Source organism: Panthera leo, chromosome F2 (genome assembly GCF_018350215.1).
Source record: "Panthera leo isolate Ple1 chromosome F2, P.leo_Ple1_pat1.1, whole genome shotgun sequence".
In the NCBI taxonomy this organism is placed as follows: domain Eukaryota; kingdom Metazoa; phylum Chordata; class Mammalia; order Carnivora; family Felidae; genus Panthera; species Panthera leo.
The window spans coordinates 28,441,911-28,467,416 of record NC_056695.1 but is presented as its reverse complement, the minus strand read 5'-3'; the positions used below and the strand labels follow the sequence as shown (position 1 = coordinate 28,467,416).

The window sequence follows — 25,506 nt, the reverse complement described above, 5'->3', positions numbered from 1 at the left end:
TACCCAGTAGCAGCCATTGCATAGATTCTCACTCATATAGTTGCTCTGAATCCTAGGGAGCTGCTTAAAACCAGTTGCAGCCACAACCCAAACAACTCTTGACTGTTGCTCTGCAGTAAAGGCAGAAGTTTCCTCTTCACTGGGTGCAGTTTCCCAAACTTTCCCCCAGGTGGCATTGCCCTTCCTAATCCTCTCCTCTCATCTAAATTCTTGCCAAAATTTCAATCCCAATTCAGATCTTCCCTCCCAGCGTTTCCCTCGCTTGGGGGGGAGGGGGGGGTACTACCCACATTGATCTCCTATTGCCTTTAGTTGGCTGTACTTGATTATATACCGTTTTACGTGATTCTATATTGTCTAGGGTCATTCATTACTATTTTTTGATGTGTAATTTTTGTTTATAGAACTATAGGTTCTTAGAGGCCAAATGCTACATTTTACTTATCTATGAAAAATTTCACAGCACAGGTCTGGATGGAACAGAAAGCAATTGTTTAAAAAAAAAAGAAAGTTATTGTTTTTATTTTTTAAAAAATGTTTATTTATTTTTGAGAGACACAGTTATATTTTTTAACTAGAACGTCAGAATATCATGAATTTTAAACAGGTTACTTAAAAGAAATTTAAGCTCAAGCATCAGGTTTGAGTCCACTCTTAGGAATATTTTTTTGTGGGGAAGTTTGAGAGGCACAGAGATGAAAATGAGTGAGTTAGCTGGAAGTCCTGGTTGAAGCCATTAAAAATCTCTTCTTTCACTCTTAGAATTTGGCCATCACAATGATCTTAGCAATAGGGAGCCATTGAACATTTTGAAAGGGAGGGTGACCTGATGAAAGCCTCCTACTAGATTTATCTAGCCATTTTATACAGGAAAGATCTGTTACCAAGGGATACACTTAAGACACAACTGAATGAAGTTCAGCAGGAAATGTGGCGTGGCTTAAGAAAACAGTAGGAAATGGCAACGGAAAAAGAAAGGGAAGATCCAAGAGACTTTAGGAAAGAAGAATGGACAGTAAATAATAACTGTATTTGGAACCAAGGGTAGAGGGAAGACAGCAAGAAATCCTTGTGGTTGGGTGGTCAGGGAAGCTTTCCAAGTGTCACTAAAACTGAGCCCAGTAAAATGAGTTGGCCTAGCAGAATATAGAGTGTGGGTTGAAATATATGTAATTTGGATAACCGTCTTTTACCAACAATGAAAAATCCCAAGCAAATGCGAAGGCTATTAGAAATGTGGTAATAACATTTCACTATTGATATTTCATACTTTAAATTGATAGGTCTGTTCATCAGTGTTTGGAACTCGGCATATATTAATTTTTCACTACATCCCAACACGAAGTAGAATTGTAAGCATGTTTGTAAGGATGTGGGAGGCAACAGGTAATTCCATATAATTTTTCTCATAGTTGGTCGCATTTGCTATTAACTATTAATGTGTGCAAGTTTGCGCATTTGTCTAGTGAATTCATTTAAAATGTAACCCATATGATGTATAACGGTTCTATTGCAATATCCATGTGACCTAATGATTTTTGAACATTGTTTTCCATTCTTCCAAATGGCTACAAGGAACTGTGAATAATGGTAACAGCTGCTGTTTATTGAGCACAAACAATATATCAGGCTCTGGGCTAAGATATTTGCATGAATTTTCTCATTCAATCATCTGAATAATGCTATGAGAAGGTATTATAATTAGACTAGACTTACAGATGAAAGAAAAAGATGCAGAGAAGTGGAGTAACTTGCCCAACATCCAACTGATCATAAAGCGTGGAGTTCAGTTTGAATGTAGGTCTGTCTGACTCTATGTGTCCTGCTTTTAATGCTCTTTACTTCCTCCAACAATTTGTTCAGACGCATTACACACACCTTGGCCATCTACAAATTGTGCTTAACAAGAAAATGATGTATATTACTACTACCCACTTTTAAAATAAAGAATCCAAGATCTTTTTCTCTTCCCATTTTTCTTTGGCATTTATTCTTTAATTCCCACGTGTGACTTATTGACTCCATGACTATAAATTCAGGATAGAGATTTACAGAAAGAAAATATAACTTTTTCTCACTTGTGTGTTTTGCTTGGATAGTAAATATTGGTGCAGAGATGGCTAGAAAACTCAGGAACAGTTTCTCAAAAGGATCTCTGAGTGTATATATTCTTATACGACTGAATATATCTTTAACATTCGTATCACAGCTAATGAGGCAAGTGGACCAAGTGGTAGTTACCTAGGTATTTTAAGGAAAAAGCTCCTTTGAATCAGTTATTGAATATTTTTTAAAATATAATTTATTGTCAAGTTAGCTAACATACAGTGTATATAGTGTGCTCTTGGCTTTGGGAGTAGATTCCCATGATTCAGTTATTGAATATTTTAAGAGTGATTTATTTTGGCAGACAACTACCAAGTTTTCTCTATTTTTTTCTTTTTCCTTTGTGTATGTGTGTATGTGAATCTGAAGAGTATTTTTTCCTTTGAGGAACAAAAAGCATCAAGGAGAACAATATGATCAATACTAGAGATTTCATGGTCAGATTAGATCTTGGATTAGATTAGATTAAAGCAGCAGAGAGGTTATGTTTATTTAGTAAAATATGAAATAGACAAACACACATATATAATTATTTCCCTACTCTTTTAAATATATAGTCTTTACATAGATCAGAATCAGTAATCTTCCAGCTCTGTTTCTGGTACCTTTCTTTTCCAGGTTATAAATTAAACTCTTCATCCTCCTTTTAACTTGATTTTGACCATATCGTGTGTGTGTGTGTGTGTGTGTGTGTGTGTATTGCATTTGGTAGTTCGATTGCTTTGGGATCCTAGAGACTGAGGTCAGATTATTTTTTAAAAGTCAAATCTGTCATCCCATTTAGAAATACTTTTGGGAACTCTACCACTGTGATTTGCTTCTTGAAAGATGAAACAGACTAAAAGGATTTTATTTAAAACACTTGTATAGTACATTAGCTTGAATTTGGACCTTAAAAAAAGGTTGATGAATATGGTTGATGAAAATGTAATTTAAGATTCAACATTTAAATGAAAAAATAAATCTTACATTTTTGAAGATCTATTTTAACATCCCAGAAGATCACTGATATGAGATAATGTTCTAGATATTTCTGCTATGATGATGTAATGCTAATTGGCTTAGTACAGAAATGGATTCAGTCTATATTCATTCTACCCACCTCTCCCCCACCCCCCAAATTATGGCTTCCTAAGATATAATGACCAAGGAGGGTTTGAAAGATTAATGTTTGATCAGCTGATACAGCATACTTTTTCTGCAGGAATAGGTATCAAATCAAATTAGGGGACATTTAAGGTCAAAGCTGTACAACCCATCACTGGGCTGTACAGAAACATAGGAGGTTCTTAAATTTCAATTCAGTTGATTCTTGGCAAAACAATTGTGACAAGGAAAAGAAATTGGATGACATGAATCAGTCCTTGTGATCAAGACTGTAATAAGAGCAGTAAATTGTACCAATCTGAGACCTTACCTTACCCTCATTCCAGTTACAGCTCTGGCTGAGTTTAATAAGAATCCTACTTATCGTGCAGGGTTTGGTCCTTTTTTTTTCTCTCTCTAATGAAAGAAATTCTTATAGTCCTACATGGAGATAAAACTACACTGGTTTATAGGAGTAATGAAAGCACTTTATTCTGTTTATATTTCAAGACTTTCTTACCAAGCTAATTTTGAGTACTAAAGGATATATTTTTTAAGCCCTCAACATGGCCAGGTTATATGAATAAGCTTAAAATGATAGCTCGATTGATTGGCACTTAAATGACAGAAAGCCATCTCAGACACTCAGGAGAGTTGGTCCATCTGGCTAAGTACAGTTCTCACATAGGAATGACTCTTCCCTGCCCTGTAGTCTCCTGAGCCGGATGCAGCTGTCATTTGAGGCTGCCATGACCTGAATTGTGTCTCCATAATTGCTTAATGTGGCACCTAAGTAGTTTAAATCACTCCCCATTACTTCTTAATATTTTTGGTGGAAGACTAGAAAAACATTTTCATTCATTTCTAATTCAGCAAAGATCACAGTGCCTACGCAGACTAATTATTGCATTTGTGGGCTCAATTTCTAGAATAAAAAATGTTTTGGTTATCAATGATAAGGATGTTGGCTTCCTTCTTCACTTTGTTGTAATGTGTGACCTTTCTCCAGAAAAAGAAGTTCTTGCTTCTATTTCATATGGATTTAGAATGAAGTCCATGACTTGTGTCTTTGCATTGAATAAAGTGGTACAAAACTACAAATACAGTAAATTACTTATTATGTTCTCAGTGAAAGCAAGAACTTTCAGAAATGGAAAAATGCAAATCTGTTATCACAACTGCAAAAAATAAAACCTGTCATATAAGATTCAGATGACTTTACCTCTGTTAATGGGCCAGTTGGCTTTCCCCTTGAATGGACCAGTGGTTTACATAACTGAGGACACAGAAAATGAATTCAAAGGAAATCCTATATATCAGTCACAAGACGGGGTTGTTCATCTTCATATATTGGAATACGTTAATTTATATAAAACACCGTATGAAAACACAGTAGGATTAAGCAGAGACTCAACAGCAATTTGTGTGACAAGCCCTATAAATTAATCTTGATTTAATTCTTCTCTCAGTCTGAAAACTTGCTAAAAGATGAAAGCGTATTTCTTGAAGAGTTTCTATGTAAACTTGTACTTTCTTGGAATAGTGTGAAGTTTCTCTGCATTTGAAAAGCTCCCTATTGCTGTTTTATTTCTGAGTATGTCTTACAAAATACATAGTACTTAGAATAGTTACCAGCATCAACTGAGAATAAAAGTTATTTTAGCTTGGTGTTATTGCCACATGATATTTCTTAAGGTTTCGCTGGATAGAATCCTTATCTGGATAGTATACAATCTATACTTCATACTAGTATTCCTAAATGTTTTCGTAGGAAATGAATGGCACATAAATAACTAACAGAAAGTAACCATTTCAGGCAAAGTCCACAAAAATCTCATGTAGGAAGAGCAGTCGTTTTGCTTGCTTCCAAAAATGTAATGAGAATTCCAGGGTCTCATTTAATGAAATTTTGTAAAATGCACAGTATGTGCATCAGGTTTAGAACTACCTGATATTAAAAAAAATTATTATAGTGATATTATTCTTGGGTGCCTCTGGGAATTTGTGAGAGTAACAGAGCCTTTGAGATGAAAACGAAGCATCTTAATGTTACAGTTTCCACATCCTGATGATCTTCAGTACCCGTTTTCAAGGCAGCCAAATAGCATGGAAGAAACCGTTCAGGTTAATCTAGCTGTGTGATGAAAATGGCTTTTTCATTTTGGAAATTAAATGCTACTTCCTCAAGCTCTGCCATGTAAAGACTCACTTTCTGAAATAGGATTCATCAGACTGTATACTAGAACTTGAATTAGTAATAATTTTCTGCAGGGCACGTAAAGCAACATACAAAGCAAGTACATAGGTGTCTGAAGCCTCTGCAATGAACAGTCAGTTTGTGTCACCACTGCTACAAACAGGATTAAAATGTAAAAGACAACTTAGTCTAATGCAATTGGAGTCACCAGCCACAGAATTTTAGAACTGGAAGGAAGCCTTGAAATCATCGAAATCATCTAATCATTTTTGTTTGTTTTTGAGGGAGGGAGGGAGGGGGAGAGAGAGGGAGAGAGAGAGAGAGAGAAAACATAACTGAAGGGCAGAGAAAGAGGGAGAGAGAATTCCAAGCAGGCTCCATGTCAGTACAGAGCCTGATGCAGGGATTGATCTCACAACTGTTAAGCTCATGGCCTGAGCAAATATCAAGAGTTGGATGCTTAACTGACTGAGCCACCACGTGCTCCTAAATCATTTAATGTTATTCTCATTTTATAGGTGAAGAAACCAGATCTAATAACCTTTATTTCTTTGAAGGTCCCCTGTGGGGGTGAGAGATGGTGGGGCGATGTTGGTGGCAGGGACAGAATGGAAAACAGAGGTGGGAAAGGGGTGTCATAAATGGAAGTGATGGTAGACTTTACAAAAAAATAAGTGTCTTTCTTTAAAAAGCATTTATTTTGCATTGTGGCAGTTCCTAGTTCTCCCCTCTAACCCCTGCCCCTCACCCCAGACTTGGGAAATCTTTAATCCCCTCTTTCAGAGCACTTGGGAACAGCCCTTCAAAGATGGCCACACAATTTAGCTTCTCTTGGGAAGCAAATTTCACTTCATGTGAAGACGACAGCCTCAGGTACGGACACAAAGTTCTTGGGATGTATGGTACTTGTCGCAATAGGTGTACTGTTATTACTTCTGGAGTTCCTTCCAGTTACAAAATTGTCAGGAACAATGGATTGTCCTTTTACTCTAAAAAATTATGAAATGGATTGAGACTCTTTCAAGTGAAACTATGATCTTGTGTAGTGACACAAGTCTGAACTAATCCCATGTGAGAGCTAGGAAAATAAGCATTGACATGGTGACTGCATCACAGGGCCTTTACGATCTTCTTAGAACTTCAGGTTTTTTAAGACCTTGAGCAAGTCCTTTAAGCAATTTGGACCTTTTCCGCATCTACAATTAATAGCTCCAAGCTCTGGAATTTTTGGATTCTACGAATTTAGCAAATTTTGTCTTTAAATAGAGTAACTTTCTCATTACATACAGATTCATCTTTTTTTTTTTTTGCATTTTCTGCAGTAAGCATTTTCTGTACTGATGTTTTTTAAACAGATTATTTTAAGGTATTACATTTTAAAGAAAAGGAAAACTTACTCTTGATATTTCTACTTTGCAAAATTTTTCCTTTTTTCAAATTTTGGCATTTCATAATAAATATTTATATTACATAAAATAGTATAACATAGAACATGCTTCATAAAGCAATTCATGTTTTAAGTTTCAAATTGTCAAACCATTAGGGAAAATTTCACTTTTCCACATGCTACATGTAAGATTTAGTTTGGCTTTCAATATGTATAACATTAGCCAGAATAAATGGTGCACACAAGGTAAACTTTTTGGATAACAGCTAGAACTCCTTTTGAATTCGTAACACTCATCTTAAGATGTGAAGAAGATTACATGTTGCTATACTGATTGAATGAGATTGGAATAACTTATGCATTGTATTTATTTATGGCAGAAAATACCACATGATTTGGTGATAAATACTAAAAAACTGAAGGTGAAAAGGGAATCAAGTGTTTGGTCTGTATAGACAAATGTGGATTGGATTTTGGCATAAGTTGCTGATGTTATTTTGAAAATCACAACGTGGTCATACGTAATATGCAAAGGCATCATGTTGATTTTATTCGATGGTTTATTTTCTATAGACTTATTCTGCCTGAACATTATTCATAAAAGAGTAGACTTGTGGTTGGGAATGTTGCTCACATCTTCAAAACACTTGCCAAGTAATAATACAGCAGGACAGATCTGTGTCCTAGGATGTGGTGCCAATTCAGAACTGTCTCCAACAGTTGTGACTCATGCAATTCCGTAAGGCTGGGTTTGTACCTTCCTAAAAACAGAAGTGAATCAAGCATAATGGTTTCCATCTCTAGGGCCTTTGAGTTTCTTCTTTCAAAGACAATCACTCTCCTGTCTTGTTTCACAGAGGTTGGCCCTTATTTGCCTATTTGTTTGCTGCTAATTATTTCTTACCAACTATATTTAAATTTTTTTGAGGATGAGGGAAGGTGTCTCATTTAATGTTTTCTGTATTCCACCTCCCCCCCACCCCCACCATGTAGGAGTACATACAGCTGTTAGAAGGTGGGCTGTAAATACTTATCATTTAGCGTTTTCTGTATTTCCCCCCACATGTAGGAGTACGTATAGCTGTTAGAAGGTGGGCTGTAAACACTTATCATTTAATGTTTTCTGTATTTCCCCCCACATGTAGGAGTACATATAACTGTTAGAAGATGGGCTGTAAACACTTATCCATGGGTTGCTGAGCAGGGTGGGGCTGTTCATCAGCTGCAAAAGATACTTGAATCAGTCAGTGGCCCAGCTGGTTTTCCCATTGAAACCAGGTATAGAGTGGGAGTTAAGAGCCCAGATGTTAGAGCCACATTGAGCTCAACTGTTCTCCCCACTAAATTCATTAGCTTCATTTTCTGCTACAGACTGGTGTTTCTGCATACTTGAAGTTGGTTGCTTCTCTCCCTACAGCCCTAGCTACAGCTATGTGGATAGTTTCAAAATGGCACTAGTGAGAGGTACAACCATAATTGTGTAGTTTCCTGGCAGAATTTAAGAAAGCTCCACCACCTTTATCCTTCACAATAGCAGGTAATCAACTCTCTCTATTCAAGGAGAAAAAGAGGTCAATGTTTCCTCTACATTTATATGCTGTGTTGCTTCCCCCACCTCCCCCATGGGAAGAATATGAATAGGAGCTGAAGACTTATGCTCTAGCTCAGGATCTTTTCAACCTTAGACAATTTATTAAACCTGAACAGAAGTTTATTTATCCACAAAATGGAGACAGGATATTTTTGTGAGGATTGAATTAGGTATGTGTTAAGAAACTGAAATGCTGTACTGATATGATATTGTTAGTGAAGATGAGTCTTCTGCAAATTAATCTTTATTCTTTGAGTGACCTTTTGAAGCTTTCCTGGGCTTGGCTATAGGGAGATGTTGTGGATCCTTATTTGGTACAGTTCTGCCAGCTTCTCTTAGTTCATTCTTATGTCATCGAGTCAACGAACACAGAGGTCCTACGATGTCCAGGAGAGACACAGTGGTTAACCAGGTGAACTCTGGGATTGGACTGATTTGTCTTAAATCCTGACCCACCACCTATTGGCTGTGTGTGACTTTTTCTCTCTCCCTTTCTCACCTGTGGAAATGGGAATGATAATACCCTTTGTAAAGTGTTCGGCATAGTCACAGAACCTGACAAAGTATTCAATGCATGTTAGACAACAGTAGTATTATTATTGTCAGCCACAGAGGTGATTACAGGGGGGACAAAGTGAGTGAAACATAATTGTGTACTAAAAAACAGCCCTCAATATAGTTCGACCTAAGACAAAGAAGTGTCTGCAGCAAAACAAAGTAAGAACAGCTCATGATGAGGAAGCCAGAGTGCAGTGAAGTGAGCGCTAGATTTGAAACCTAGATCTGCCCTGAATGTTTGCACTACAGAGCAAGTCACTTAACTTCCTTGGCTTCTGCTTTCCTTCCTTGTCAGGTGGGGATAATGAAACCTGCTTGAGGGTTGCCATAAAAATTGAGGAAAAAGAGCACAGGGAGGACATATGACGCGTGGGTGGCTCATGCATGGTAAGGGAACAATAAAGGACAAGGTAGATGATAGCAGAAGGTGCTATTTGGTGATAAATGGCCATATACTAGGAGATAGGAAATCTGTTCGAAGAGTTCACAGGAAGGAAAGATCAAGAAAAGCTGGACTGGAGGTTGACTTGAGAAACCTACTGTTACTTGTTTCAAGGAGTACAAATCCTTTCCCAGAAGCAATTCTGAGAAATCCTACTTGACTTCTTAGCTGACTACCCTATATATTACGTATTCCCCACTCACTTCTAAAATTTATCAGAAGTGATAAAACATGCAGTTTTCTGGATAGAAAAACTTCAGGGTTATTCGTTATTTGTTGTTTATTTTTCATGAGCGACATCTTCCCTTTGTATTTAGATGGGTGAGCTTTCATTTGGCCAGGCAGGCAGGGCACAAAGTCCAGTGTTCTCCTCAAGTTACACTTTTCTGCATTTCTTCTCTAGGATATGTTGTAACATATACTGCAATTTGTGACCAATACAGACTGCAACTGGGAATACCATTTTAAGGTTTCATTTTAAGAAAAATTTCAAAATTTGAAATCTAATTCTTTCAAAGCTCCCTAATTCAGTATTTCTTCCACTTGGAAAAAAATTTCATCCTAAATATTGAGTTTCGTTTTCTTTTATTTGTTCTACTACAAAACTTTTTTCTTTTTTTCCAAGCCAAGTTTTTGGTTGATAGGAGAGACGCAGTTCTTTTCTCTTCACCTTGTGTTTTGGCTAGGTATTTCAGAACCTAGCTAGAATTTTTTTTTTTTTTTAATGAGGAAATGCCTACATTTTCTTTAAAACTGAACTTTCCTACCCTGTGCAATGAACTTGTACATTGTATTATGAGCTTGTAAGGACTTATGTTATTTTAATGCTTTCAGGTAAAGCTCCTCCTTTGTCATTATTCTATGTTTTTGAGAAAGTATGGAGAAATGGAGATTGCTATAATCAACAGAATCTAGTTTGAAAAAGACCTATGTAGCACTTATAAATGTAAGCACATATTTCTATCATGTTCTCAGTTATGTCATAAATACAGTTGCAAGTTTATATACCACACATTTATATTAAGTTTTAGAGGCAAAATATTTAAAATGATCTTTTAGATTGGTAGTCAATTATTAACTAAGCCTTTGTAAAGTCAGAAACCCAACGAATGTTAATTTGATTTCTTAGTTTCTTTATTCTAGTCATTACATTCTGCTAACATCCTCTACATTTATAATGACTGGTACCTGAAACACTACTGACTGAAAAGGTGTTACTGTCATGAATGATTGAAGAATAATATGAAACTCTACGTATTCATAGCCTTGTACCACCACAGTCATCTAAGGAATACTATGTTCATATTGTTTGGCTCTAGTGTCTTTGTTGTACTTATCTACTAATGGAAGAAGAGGGAGACTAAATTGATCCAGAGAGAAAAGCTCCTGGAGTTATCTCTGAAAGAAAAGGTCTAATTGGAAGAAGGGTGTTGGAAATGGCAGTAGTAGGTCAGGAGAGTGCCAGGTAGGGAGAAGACTAGAGAATCAGGTGTGAAGGATTTTGCAACAGCTCAGTGATGGGGAGTGATGGGGTTCAGATGAAATTGATGGTTTAATAAGAATGTAAGGACAAGAGACTCTGTGTGTCTGGTGTGTGTGTGTGTTATGTCATATAATCCCCCGCTTTCCTGCCCTTTAAGAGACCTCAGTGTAGACTTTTACATCTTAATGTTTCTGGAATCAGTTTTTATTTCTATGGAATGTGACATCTTATGTAGATGAACCTTACTGGGCAGGCAAGAAGGGTCAATTTTTTTGATATTTTGTATGTATTTGAAGTAGGATGAGATATGAAATAGGGCAGTGAAACATAAAATGAGAAATAAATGCAAGAGAAGTGTACTTTTAATTCTGGCATATTCCCCAGAACGGATTTGCTTTGGCGATATACTATACTGGCAGCTGCATCATAAATATATCAGCTCTCCCTCTGTCACAAAGAATTACTGAGTAGTGATCATTTCTTAAATTCCAAGTAATTTCTAGTAGATTTGTTACTACATGTGGAAATTTACAAAGTCCAAGAATTTAGATGTTTACTTTAAATGATTGTTTTTATTTAATATTTCCATCATCTGTTCAGGGAGTCTTGGATGGAGATTAATTTTTTTTATTAAAAGTGCTTGATATTCAATTGATGAGTTAATCCTCACAACGACCGTGTGATTTAAGTGGTATTATTTTCCCCATTCATAACTGAGAAAACTGTGGTATAGAAATGATAATTTGCACAAGGAGTATCTGATAATGACGAGTGGGGCAGGGTTCAAAACTATGTCCATCTAATATGCAACCCACTTCTAATCTGCCAGAATGCACTCTTACACATAACAGCAACATTCTTGACCTAAGCTTTTTTGGGGGTGGGGGGGGGGCGGTGAAGGGGGAATTTATATTACTGTTTTAAATTTTCATAGCATTTTGCACTCTTTTAAGTTCCACGACAAGTTGCTTTTTCCTATTACACAGAGCTTTTCCTTTTTGTTTTTAACTTTTGGAGGCAGCTTTAAACCAAGCTTTCAGCACACCTGAACATTTGGGCTTGGGTTGCTTTGTCTAAGGTGGGCCTGCTTGTATAGTTGCTCAAGAGGGAAGACTTAGACTCAGAGGGTAGAGAAGGTCAAGGTGGTGCTGGCAAGGGGCAATCATGGAACCAGCAGAAAAATCTGTACTAAGTGTTACCTTTTCCTTGTCAACCCTCTCACATTTTCTATTTCTCTTTGCAGGGGCACCCCTGCTTTGCCCAGCAGCCCTCTTAGCTTGAGGGTACCATCTTGGGTCACTACTTACCACCGTTCCCTTGGGTTGGGGACTGTAATAAATTAAACTTTGGGTGACTTAGTTGTTGCTTCTCAGCCAATGCTCACTTAAGAATTCTAAAGAAGAATCTTGGATGAAACCTAAGCACAAGCCCCTCAAAATATCCGATACTGCTGTCCAAGCAAATCACTCAACATTTTATTTCAATTTATTATTTAGAAAGTATTTTTCAAAAAACAAAAGGCCCAGTTTCGTCAACCCCCGTTTCCTCGTTACTCATTCTAAATGTGCATTGGTATCTTGACGAGTAAAATATCCACTCATTCTATTTAATGACAAAAAAAATGCAATGGGTTATATTTACAGTGTACTTGACAGGTATTAATCACTTTCACGTTTGCTTCCTTGGTTCTGAAAAGGACCCTCTGAAACAGACAAGGCAGTATGTTGCCACTTTACAGATGCTGCAGTAGAGGCAGAGAGAGAAAAAGTGACCTGACCAAAGTTGGTTAGCTGAGAGAGTAAAGACTAGAGCTCAGGGCATCAGGATCCTGCTCCTGGCCTCTTCCTGCAATGCAGCACCAGCAGCATGTGGAGACGGGTGGAGCTGTTGGGGCTTAAGTCCTCTATTCTTTTGAGTCCACTGTGCTGAGCTGGTCAGAGCAGGGAACTCACACCAGAGGGCCATGCTTCTTCCCCCACTGCTCCAGGTACCTCACTGGTCACTGACATTAGGTTTAATCCAAGTGTGGTTCTGGACCAGAAGCATCAGCACCACCCAGAAGCTTGTTAGAAATGCAAATTAAGGAGACCCACCTCAGACCCACAGAATCAGAACTTCTGGGGGTGGGATCTGAAGTTCCCAAGTGCTGCTGATGCTCAGTAAAATTTGAGGAGCATTTTAACTAAGGGGTTTCCTGGCTGGTCTGGTTGATAGAGGAGATTAGTTAAATATTTTAATTTTGTCCTTTGGGTAGATCACAGTACTTCCTAACTGATATTCTTTGTGTATAATTATGTACTGTCTTGTAATAATTGTAGGGTAGTATAACAAAATTATTAAAGTGGTGGAGACTTCCAGGGGCAGCTGGGTGGCTCAGTAGGTTGAGTGTTGGGACTCTTGATTTCAGCTCAGGTCTTGAGCTCATGGCTCAAGAGTTCGAGCCCCACATTGGGCTCTGAGCTGACAGTGGAGCCTGCTTGGGATTCTTTCTCTCTCTCTCTCTGTTGCCTCCCCTGCTTATACTCGCACTCTCTCTCTCTCAAAGTAAATAAACTTAAAAGTGGTGGAGGCTTCCAGTGATGGTTTAAGTTACTACTATTGGTATTCAACTTTTTTGTAAGTACAGAATCTTGTCTTCTTCAAAAGACTAAATTCCCCAAGCATGAGAATCATGTTCATTTTTATTCTCACAATACTTGGCTTCAGAGGAGAATTGGTGCTTGACTCTATTTTACTTTAGTAAATCTTGCCATTAACTATTAACGACATTGGACTAAAGACAAATATGTTTAGTGTGTGACTTCCCTCACATATGCATCTTTGATTACAGGACATATTTGATTATAGGGCTTACAGGACTAAGTGCTAAACTTTATTAGTTTTATTTTTTATCAAAAAATCATTATAATAATATATATAATATGTAATATATATCACACATATTAAATTATATGATATATATTACACATATTATACCATTATAATCATATATATACACATTTTACATATATATAATAATATATATACATTTATATTTTATATATAAAATGTATATGTATATGGCCTGAAGCTTACACATATGAACTAGACCTGGTAAATTCTTTTGAGCTTAAATTTATTCATTTTAAACAGAGCAACATGTATACTATTCCCATTTCATAGGGACTATATGAAGATTAAAAAGGATACAGCAAGTAAATATTTTCTAAGAACTACAAGGTCCAACATAGATCATGCTATCTAACTTTTCTTTTGAACACTTTACATTTTCAATCTTCTGTGTTTGTCTGCTCTTTTGTTGTTGTTGTTTTAATATAAAAGGAAAAAGTGAATCTGAAGTAGAATGAGGATTTTCAAGTGACAGGAGTCTTGGATCATGTAATCTGTGCATCAAAAGACTAGAATTGACTCATAATTTTTCATGTGTTTGAATGAGGATAATGAGAAGGATGCTAACTGGCACTTCTCAGATAAAGCTGCTAAGGTTTAAATAACACGGTAGATATTGGTATTGGGAATAAAAAAGAACTTTGCAGTCATAAAGACAACATGTCTGGAAGCAGAGTTCCCAAGAAGGCTTCAGAAACTCTAGGGTCAGCTCAACTGCCTGACTAGCTTAGCGCCCCTCCCTGTAAGAGTCTGGAAGTGACTCTAGCAAGTAGAGTCACTAGCAAGTAACGTTTTGATAAAATTTTCGGGTCTCAGTGTTGCAACAGTCAATATCTTGTAAGTTGAGCTTTGTCATGTGCATTAGGCTTCTATCTACTAGGAAGCCTGAGCTAGAAGATTATCATTAGGTTTACTGTGAGTGGTTTTGCTGAATGGAAATCAAACTGTGGCTGCAGTTTATAGGAAAAAAAAAAAAAATCCCTAAAGAGGGAGTAGAGTGCTAATAAAAATTTAAAGTTTAAAATGCTCTCTTGTGTGAGTATTTGTGGAACTAGGTTTAGATAAATTTCATCCATGTCTTTTTATCCTGATATAAAGACTTACCACTGAAAAACTGAAAGACTAACAGATTCATATTCTGATGATCTATTGTTTTTTTTATTCTGATGATCTATTGTTTGTAATTACATAATTACTTGTGCTGTGGATGATGTACGAACTCTGACATCGAAAGTACAATTATTCTAAAAGAATAACTGTTAAATAAGCACTTTTACAGGCATTGCTTTATGATTTTGGTGAAAAAAATCAGTCCCAGACAATATTATTTTAAGGTACTACACAGAAATTATCTACTTCTGGTCAAACTTTTTGAATTTTGTAATTTTTCCAAATATTAAATATTTTAATCTGGAGGCCAACAAAATTGCAAGTGTGAAAAATCTTTAAAAAATTTAAAAAAAAAATGTTTATTTTTGAGACAGAGAGAGAGTATGAGTGGGGGAGGGGTAGAGCGATTGGGAGACACAGAATCCAAAGCAGGCTCCAGGCTCTGAGCTGTCAGCGCAGAGCCTGACGCGGGGCTAGAGCCCATGAGCTGTGATGTGAGATCATGACCTGAGCTGAAGTCAGATGCCCAACTGACTGAGCTACCCAGGGGCCCAGCAAGTGAGAAAAATCTTAAAATTTTTGTTATGGTTTTATAGTCTAAGGTATGGCTGCTTCTCTTAAGTACAATTCCTAGAGAAGCTATATTTCCAGATGACTAGCAAAATGATTGCTGAAATGCATTAATTAACCTTTATATTCACATAAAAGTGTTTTGTGAGAACAAATGTACACAAAATGTTATCTTTAATCATGGTTAATAAAAATGGGTTATATAAACACAGGTTTTACTACTGCAAATGTCTCCTTGACAAATGACAGGACCTGATTCCTTTATTAAAAGATAATTAGCAATGTTTCACAAGGGATTCAGAGCCTTCCTCCTGCTTGCTTGCTTTTGACGTAATAAGATGAAGAGTCTTGAAGAACATCTAATGATTATACTAACTGTGGATGCCTGGGTTGTATATCTCCTTTAGTTCTAGATTTATTTCATAAAACAAAATATTGAAGTTAAATATCTGGTGTTTATGGAAGGAGGTAAGGGCCCATTTTAAAATGCGATAGCCATGATGATATTGATTACATTATTTTTTTTTAAATTTTTTTTTCAACGTTTTTTATTTATTTTTGGGACAGAGAGAGACAGAGCATGAACGGGGGAGGGGCAGAGAGAGAGGGAGACACAGAATCGGAAACAGGCTCCAGGCTCCGAGCCATCAGCCCAGAGCCTGACGCGGGGCTCGAACTCACGGACCGCGAGATCGTGACCTGGCTGAAGTCGGACGCTTAACCGACTGCGCCACCCAGGCGCCCCGATATTGATTACATTAAGTCAAGATTTTTGTTTGTTTGTTTCCCCCCCAAACCTGGTCATCCTGGTGTGTCCACACCCAAAGTCCCTGCTGATTTCTTAGCTGAGCCTTCAGACAGCCATGTGTTCCATACATTATACCCCCTCAGAGCTTTTTTTCCCTCAAAGCCTAAATCATGGCAATTATTCTTAATGAATCCCGGGTCAGGTCTTAAATGTAATCATCAGGTTGAGTGTATTTCCTCTTCAAAGTGTGTCTGTGCTAGCAAAGGATAATCTCAGGATTGTTAGACAAAATGGAGGTTTCACAGGTTTGACCTCCATGGTGGGAACACTTCTGCCACGGAGCATATAAGAGTGGCTAGTACTGGTTAAAAGGACAGATTCTGGGACCAGATGGCCCGGGCTCAAATTCTGTATCTAACTGTGTGACCTTGGGTGAAAATCACTTTATCTTTCTGTGCCTCAGTTTCCTCATCTGTAAAAGTACCTACTTTTTAGGATTATTGGATGATTAACATCACTAATATGTGCAAAGTGCTTAGTTCCTAGCCTGTTATATATGCTACATAAGGGTCAAATCAATAAATAAAAGTCATTTCTCATAGACACTCTATAAGGTTTAGGTCTACGCCAGAAAAATGAATCTTGAAAGAAAACAATGGCAGAGAAAAACCTGTCAATGAACAACAGCAACAACAACAACAACAACAACAACAACAACAAAGGAAGGGATAACCTTGAGGCTTAATCCAACTTTGTGTTGACTAACAGTATATCCTACCAACTTTGTGGCCAGTTCTATTTGGGACTATGCTTTTAGTGCCCTATTTGGGAAATGTTGTATTTCTAATTGGAGATATTTTATGTAGTATAATTTTTCAGGTTGCATTTCCAGAAATGTGGTAATGTTTGCATGGTCAGCCACCCACTGCATGGGAGGACTGACATATGGTATTTTTGATAGTATTCTTCAAAGACCAATTTTTTTCCTCTGGGTTGACTTTCTTGAATAGTATCAAATAATGGAAGCCCTTTATTGGCTTAAGTAAGGAGAAAACACATGTGTAATCTGTTTCCAATTATGCACCCACACTCACTAAATTATTAATAATTTTCTCATGTGCTATCCAGAAAGAAATTCAATTGGGTAAGTAGTAAGTATGGGATATGTTGAAAAGCAATTTTAGTACTGTTCCATCTTCTAATTTCTACAATATGTGGAGTATTTGTAGCAAATTAGCTATATGGCAAACGGGTTACAGACTTTTAGATTATCCCATAACTGAAAGGTTGTGTGTTGAACTTGTTCTGCACATTGTTTTGCTAATAATAGTAAGCTAGCAATATTGATTTATCATCTTCCCAACTGTGCCACAAGCCATATTCGTTTTGTGTTAGATACACACACAGAGTCAAATTCTCATTTTCCACCTTTCTCTTGAAGGTCTTCTGCTGAGTGCTACAATATGAATATATTTTTAAAAATCCAATTAAGAGAAGGTGATGACAGAGAACACATAACTCCCAGAGGTATACAATCCCTAAAAGAATGAGTTTGGAAACGAAATATTTTGTAAGGACTGCCATGCATTTGAAAATATTGAGACCTAATGTCAAAGCTTATTGTGGGAGGAACATGTATATCACAGTTCTCTACTTCTAAATCTGATATGTTTGGTGGTTAGAATCAGCATCATCTGGTAGTTTGTTAGGAATGCAGAATGTCTGGCCTCAGTGAGACCTTCTGGATCGGAATTTGCATTTTAATGCAAATCACAGGTAATTCATATGCAGATTAAAATTAGCAGGACACAGTAATATGAAACTATTAAATATTTTACAGATGGATTATAGTTTCATGAAACATAAGAGAAAAAAAAAATCCCTGCCAATGCAAACATGAAAAAAAATCCACTTTTGATGATCCTAAAAATTAGTTTATGCTTGTTTTTGGTACCTCTCCTCAGATATCACTTTGTGTCTACCTTTTAACTGCTAGCCTGCAGGCTCCCTGAAGGTGGACGTTGACATTCAGGTGTGTCCACAACATCTGGAGCACATTTTAAACAAATGAATAAGTAAATAATGTTTTTGTTTAATTTATTCCTTTATTCAAACATTAAAACATTCTCTTCCTAAATAATTTTGCTATTACCACTGACTATTTTCTACCATTCATCCACTACAAACTCCCAAAAGTAACATAAGTGATGTAACAGCAAGGTAATGAAACTAGAAAGTAAAATCGTAACAAATAACTAACCAGGGTCTACACCTACTTCCAAGTAAGTCTCCTTGAAAAGGTGAACACTCTTTTCATCCACTAGGGTAAAGTATGGCATTAATTTATTGAACAAGCAACTGAATGTTCCAGATTTAAAAAAAAAAAAAAAAAGATTTTATTAAATAGCATTTGAAACTGGGTTAAAAAAAATCAGGGGTGCCTGGGTGGCTCAGTTGGTAAGGCATCCGACTTCTGCTCAGGTCATGATCTCACCATTTGTGAGTTCACGTCCTGTGTCGGGCTCCGTGCTGACAGCTCAGAGCCAGGAGTCTCCTTAGGTATTGTGTCTCCCTCTCTCTCTGCCCCTCCCCTGCTTGTCCGCTGTCTCTGTCTCTCTCAAAAATAAACACTAAAAATATTAAAAAAAAAAAAAAAAAAAAAATCAATCATCTATTTCTTAAGAGAACTTGATTGCCCTCTAGTGGGGTGAAAGGTAATGTGGACTCCAAGGTTTTCCAATTGAGAGAAGGAGGAAAGAGAACTAGCCTCAGTTCTCTGATTCGGTCTTTTCTTCTTGTTTGACAGATGTCTTGCATTTTCATATAAGGTCACAGACCCTGAGACAACAGAATAGTGTGTATTTTCCCAAGAACCAATAGGAAATTGATGTGAGCTGGAATTAGGTATCAGCAGCTTGGGAGCAGCCACACCCAAAGCAAGTAGCTTTGGGCCAGCTTCATCCAGGCTTATGAGCAAGGAGCTATTGCAGGGGAATAGGGCATATAAGTCAGTTCTGTTCAGTTGGAGTAAAAAACAGTGGTGATCGATAAATCAGGAATTTTCCTAAAGATGGTCTGGATTCATTAATGAGAAAAATGCTCAGTTAAATATGTAATCGATTCATCTCCCATTTCATTTTTAACTATACAGATTTAACTTAAAATTCTGGATGATAGCAACTACTAGATATTCACAGAATTAAATAACTATTTCGATCCTAAATTACAGGGAGGAAAACTATCTTATTGTGTGAATCAGCTTTCTGGCACTCTGAAGTGGCTGAAGGGCACTCTTGAATCCGGGTAAAATGTAACCTCTTGCAGCCTTTTCATCACAGAGAACCGGTTATTTGGTAGAAGACATACTGGGCCACACGATTGAATGCTTATTCCAGAATCTATCCATTAATAATTAAAAAAATCCCCAAAGTAAGCAAACGTGTTTTTAGTGCAACAGATAAAATCCTGCTAAAAATGTTAATGATTAAGAGCAGAGGCAATTGTTCTAACAATAAAAATACTCCCCTCCCCCTTAGGATGGAATCGTTTACTACAAATTACTTCACAAAACCATTGCGAATTGTGACTGAACAAAGTTCCAGATTTTAATGTTAAAACCCATTCAATCTTAATTATTCATTATTTCAAAATGTACTTTCAGAGAATTTTAACATGTGTAGACAAATATCACCAGCTATATTAATTTGTACCATCATTCTAGCCATGTGTGTTAGGAATACGCTGGGTCACATAATGCTTATTGCGGGCTCAGCTTACTCAGCAGGTATTAATCACATATATCATTAATTGATAAGCTACTGCTGTTTCTTTTTTAGTTTTATCTTGAAATCCTGACCAAATCCTCATTTTTCCACTTCTGGTTATTTATATATCCATTTAGAAGGCGCCCACTTCATCGGTGAAGATAATGGGGAATTCTATATGCACCTAGTACAATCATGCTGAATAATTGTTTAATGAATCAGGAAAAAGCACCCGCCCTGGTGATTAATTGATTATGCTTTGCAACTGAAACGATGTCAAAATCCGTTATTTTAATATTGCGGAGGTTGTACTTCTTTTCATGTTTTGCAAATACAGCTTATTCATGGCAGAAAGGACCCTTGCATTGTCATATTATGGGTGGGATTTTTATTAATGGGATAGTGGCTACCATTTCAAGATCCAGGTTTCTGTGCAGAATTGAGACTGTATCAAGAATCAGCAATTGGAAGATCAGTTTCAAAAAAAAAAAAAAGGAAAAAAAAACAGTTAAAATTTTTTGCATAACCTGTATTTATATATTGATAGATATAACCTTATGGAATATACAGTGAAAATCATAACCTCTTAATTATAAATGTATAATTTTACCCATTGCAGTAACAATTATGTGCGGAGAATTTTCCAGCAATCTTTGGCACACAAATCCTACTCTTAGTAAGCACCTGCACGTAATATCCGACCCACATGAACATACGTGATCCGGACAGGGATTGAAAATACATTCGCTTTATAATGTAAAATGAACAACAGGACAAAAAATTCTTTTTTTAAGGGGTGGGGGAGAAGGCAGGGAGGAGTAGAAGGAAGAAAAGTGAGTGCAACAAAGGTTAATAATCCTTAATCAAATTCAATCACTTGAACCTTTTGAACACATAAGGCCGTTGAGTCATGAAATAATAATATTATAATGATAATGATTTAAAGTAATATTGATAATGATGAGTTTGTAGCCGCCCTCCTGCAGCAGAAACCTCTTGGTGGGGGTGCAGAGCGCAGAGCGAGATCGCCCCTGTCCCTCATTTTGAGAACCTTTCTGGACTTGCGGGTGAACCGCGAACTGTGCGAAGCGGGGGTAGCTCAGGACACTGCGCAGAAACCGGTCTCCCGGGCTGCACCCGCGGGGGCGAGCGCCCAGCTCGGGGGAGGGGAGTACAGGGCGCGGCGCTGGGCTCTGCAGGGCTGGCAGCGCTCCACGCGCCGGCTCGCCCAGTGCGCCCCCATCCGGCCAGCGGCTGACTGGTCTAGGTCGCAGCTGGGAGGGGTGGGGCCGAGCCGCGCCCCGCTGAATTAGTGAGGGTCCTCCTAGAGAGAGTCTCCAAAGGGTCTTCGTCCCGGGAAATAATAGAGAACCGCGCGTGGGCCGAGGGTTTCAGCTAGGGGAAAGTGCCTGAGCTCCGAGGGCTAGGGGAGAGCGAGAAGAGAAAAACCCTTCCCGCACCCCTGGGCAGGGGTCACCTCTGCGGTCTTGCGGCCGGCTGGGGTGGGGCCGCGCCTTTGTGTGGCCGGGCGGGGCTCGAGCCAGCTTTTCTGCAGGCTCTGGGCTGGGAGGGGCTCGGCGCCAGGACCCAGAGCAAAGCCGGGTGTCTGCGCATCTCGAGGGGTGTCTGGGCTGTTCTGGACTGCGGGCCTGCAAAAAGGGGCTCTAGGACTGCAGACCGTTCAACAGCCTTTCCCCAGCTCCGTTTCCTTGCCGAGCCTCGGAGCCCGAGGTCTTCCCAGCACCACGGAAAGGGTGGGGCAGGGCGGAGCTGTGCAGAGAGAGCCCTGTCCATCGCTTTTCCCCTTCTCCGCAACCAGCACCGGGTCCCGGGGGAGGGGTGCTTCCAGCAGCCACCAGACCTCGGGTGCCTCCCTGCCTGTCCACCCCCGGGGCCACCGAGCGCCAGAACCGTGGGACACTAGAGGCGCACGACCGGTGGGGGATCTCTGTGTCTGGACTGTTTCTCTGATACAGGTTGAGCCTATGAAAATTGCCATTTTTCGGCCCTGTTTGACCTACAAGACGGGTATTTCGCGTGGCTCAATTTAAGAAGTTGGCCTTTCTTGGATCTGTATTATGATTATATCTACACACACCTAGGTTCCCGAAGCTTTTACCCAAAATGATCAATGAGTTCAAAGAAGCCTTCATCGGCGTCAATGTCTAGCCACCCTATGTGGTTTTGAAAAGAAAAATGTTAACCCACTTTTTCCCTCCTCTCTCTGTAAAACGGAACAATGAGGCCAGGGTCGGGAAGGCTGGGGCAATGGTCGGGTCTGTTTCGGAAATCCAGGCTGGGAGTCAGGAGCGCGAAGCGCGGGGCGTGGCCCTGCTGTCCCTCCTGGGCTGGGCTCCTGGGCGTCGCGCTGCGTTCCCCACCCGGCCCTCTTTCGGCTGATGCTGCTGCACCCCGCAGCGGGGAGGAGTGAGGGCGCCGGCGCGGCTTCGCACAGGGTGGGGCCGTCCGCATTGTGCGCCCAGCGCTGCAGGTGCCTCCCCCTGGGACCGCTCGTCCTCACACAAAGAAACCCCACCCCAGTGCCTTCGAAACCGCTGTCCCTCCACCCCTCCCCACCGCGCGCTTCCCCGCCCCTGCAGCTGCCCACCCGCGCCCTCCAAGCCCTCCCCGACTTCCTCTCTCCTTCCCCTCCCTTTCCCTAAAACAAAGGAGCGTAGCACCCCCACCCCCGCCCTAACCTCCCCGCACCGCGCCCCAGGACTAGCGGTTTCTCCGACGAGACAATACCATAAAATTTGCCCCGTTCTCCACCCGTCCCCCCCCCCCCCCCCCCCAGTCTCCACCCATCTTTCAAACAGCCTAGAAGGGACCGATTTGACTTCGCATTCTGTTTTTTCTTTCCCTCACCTTGCCCTCCTCTTCCCCATTTTCTTTTTTTAACTAGAGAAGAAATAAAGGATGTTACAAAGCACTTTCCAAAATGTCCCTTAACCCCATTTAAGGCAAACAGTAAAGGTAGCTCCCCCCACCCCCCACGATTGAGCCCTAATTTTAAACATGGAAACAGAATAAATTCTCTACCCATGGGAGGGCAACTTACCTGCTTCTACCTTTCAAAAGAAAATTTTAGTTTTAGATTTCCATAGACACCCTCTTTGCCCTTCCCAAACCCCCAGAACTGCCTTCGTCCTTCCCGGTTCCTGTTTTACCCTTAACGTCTTTTTCTCTATAAAATATCTCTGAATGCCTTCAAAACTCTAAGAGAGAAGGTGAGAGGTGGGCTCCAGGTCGAGCCGAGGGAGAACGAGGCGCGATGCCTTACCCATTGCTGTTTTAGCCATTGTAGGGATGTGCAGATGCTGAGCGGTGGAGAAGGCGAAGGGTCCAGCTACAGCAGCGGAGAGAGCGAGAGAGAAGACTGAATAAGGCACTGAGTCTGCAGAGTGGGACCGTGCGAGAGAAAGAGCAAGAGGCAGGAGCCCATGAATAATTATCACTCAGAAGCTCAAGCAGATTGGCTCCCAAGGTCCCCTGACATGACTCCCGCAGAGTCAGAATCTCCAAGCATTAAATATTGATCGACCAATGGTGCTGGAGTACAAAGTACCAGAATGCAGTTTGAAATGGAAATCAGTCCTTCCCTAGCAGCTCCCCCCCGTTTTGGGGGCCTGATAGTACAGTCCAAGTAGAGTGGAGCCTTAGCCCAGAAGCCTCCTAGGAGCTAAGAACTGGGCTGTGCCTACCTGGGAGCCAAGAGGATTGACTTTGCTCACACTTGTTTTATCTCACAAATAGACATGAAAAAGGTGAAGGGATTTAAAGCTCTGAAAAGTCTTCGCAGCATGCCGACTAGTGAAAACATCTGTTTAAACGTTGTGGTTTTACTTGTTCATGTTTTCTCTTTCACCTTTGACCCTGTTTTGGTAGTTTCTAGTCCCCCAGAGTGACCCCATGTCTGGCTATGGTAGCAACTTGAAACAGAACTGCATTATTGACTTTTGTCTCTCAGCACAGTGGGACTCAGATGTCTCGGACTCTTGAAGGTCTCTGGGCAGAGTGAGGCCTGGTGTTTTCTACTCTTGGCACAGAAGGAAGGGGCTGTCTGGGTTACTTAGGAATAGGGACAAATAGTTATGGTCCACCTGGGTACCTCAAGGAGGAAGGGAAGAGTCAGCTTCCAGTGTCTGTGACCTCTCCATCTGGTTACATGGCAGAACCAGGTTGACTGATTGGCTTGGGTATTGGAGGACCATAGATGGGTAATGCCATTCTACCTTGGAGATGTAGAATTGCATCTCTGGATTGAAACCCCAGTGACTCTTTCAGGTTTCAAAGAAGAAACCTTCATGCTGAAAGCTTAGTGGCAATGAAAGGTGTGATCTGGGGGATGATTTTTCAGAGATCTGCAGACCCAATTGATACAGGTCAAAGAAAGATGTGTTAAAGTTTCAGGCTGAGCGATGTGGTATGTGAGGATCTGTGAGATCAGGTGCAAAAAGCGACCTTTGACTAGAGAGAAGGCATTCATCAATTCATTCTTATTGACTTAATGAGTGTCATTCATTAATTCGTTCTTTCTCAGAAGACTCACATAAATATTCATTGAGCGTTTATCACATGCCAAGCTTTGAGGACACAACAGTGAAAAAGATTTTAGGCCTTGTTCTCATAGAGATTTTAATTTAACACTTATGTGATTTCTCTGAGCCTTCCTCTAGTCTAGATCCATTCAGGAAACTGTGGTTTTTGACATTTGAAAAAAGGGAAAGAATCGCTAATTCCATTGCAGTTGATAGCTAAAAGAATAGCACATTGTTGAAATCATGAATACATACAGAATCCTGGCAAATTTTTAATTTTACAGAAATGATTGGGATTATTCTAATGAATGAAATAATTTCTTAGCAGCTTTCTATTAAGTCATATATCAAAAATTCTAGGCTCATGAATAATATGCAGTTTTAAACATAAAACTATTTGAAAATAACAGGCACTCTCCTTGGTGCTGAAATAAATTTCTTCACCTCCTATTAACTTGTAAGACATTTAAACCCCATGGACATCTGCTGAGTGATAGAAAACTATTGGAACTAGAGCAATTCTGACCTGCTGAATCATAGGAAAAATAAAAGATAAAGTGGAGATCAATAAAATTACTTCTTGAACAGGAAGATTAGAAATTATTTTTCCTGTCATTGTACAGGTCTGTGACTATGACACAGCAAGAGAGCAGTATGGAAGTTGGCAGGGTCTGGAAATATATAGCCATTTTCTCCCTTTCTATGGTCATTTCCCACTTTAAATGTGAGAGCTAATTCCTTCTCAGTGGAGTAGTTACCAGTAATGAGATGAGAGATCTTCAGCAGGTCTGTGTGACTCAAATCTTTATGGTACTCCTCTTCTCCCCACCACACCTTTTCCCCTCAGGTTATGTATCATGTTTACATATTCTCTAGCTTCCTTGGAGAACAGGATCCCTAAGTCATGACATTAATGTCTGTAACAACTACCACTGGCAGTTGAGTGAGATCTTTTTCTGCACTTTGATCAAACAAAACAAAACAGAACAAAACTCGCACACATTCTATTGTCTAATCTCTCATCCTTTGGGGAA

At 39.3% G+C, this 25,506-nt stretch overlaps 1 protein-coding gene across 1 annotated transcript in view; it reads right to left on the bottom strand.

The window, feature by feature from the left end:
* STMN2 (stathmin 2) overlaps positions 1-23,274 on the bottom strand; it is a 46,343-nt gene extending 23,069 nt beyond the window's left edge. Inside the window, exon 1 of the mRNA XM_042923727.1 lies at positions 23,215-23,274. Coding sequence (XP_042779661.1) covers positions 23,215-23,233 — 19 coding nt within the window. The 5' untranslated portion in view covers positions 23,234-23,274. The remainder of the gene's footprint in view (positions 1-23,214) is intronic.
* Positions 23,275-25,506: the final 2,232 nt, after the last annotated feature.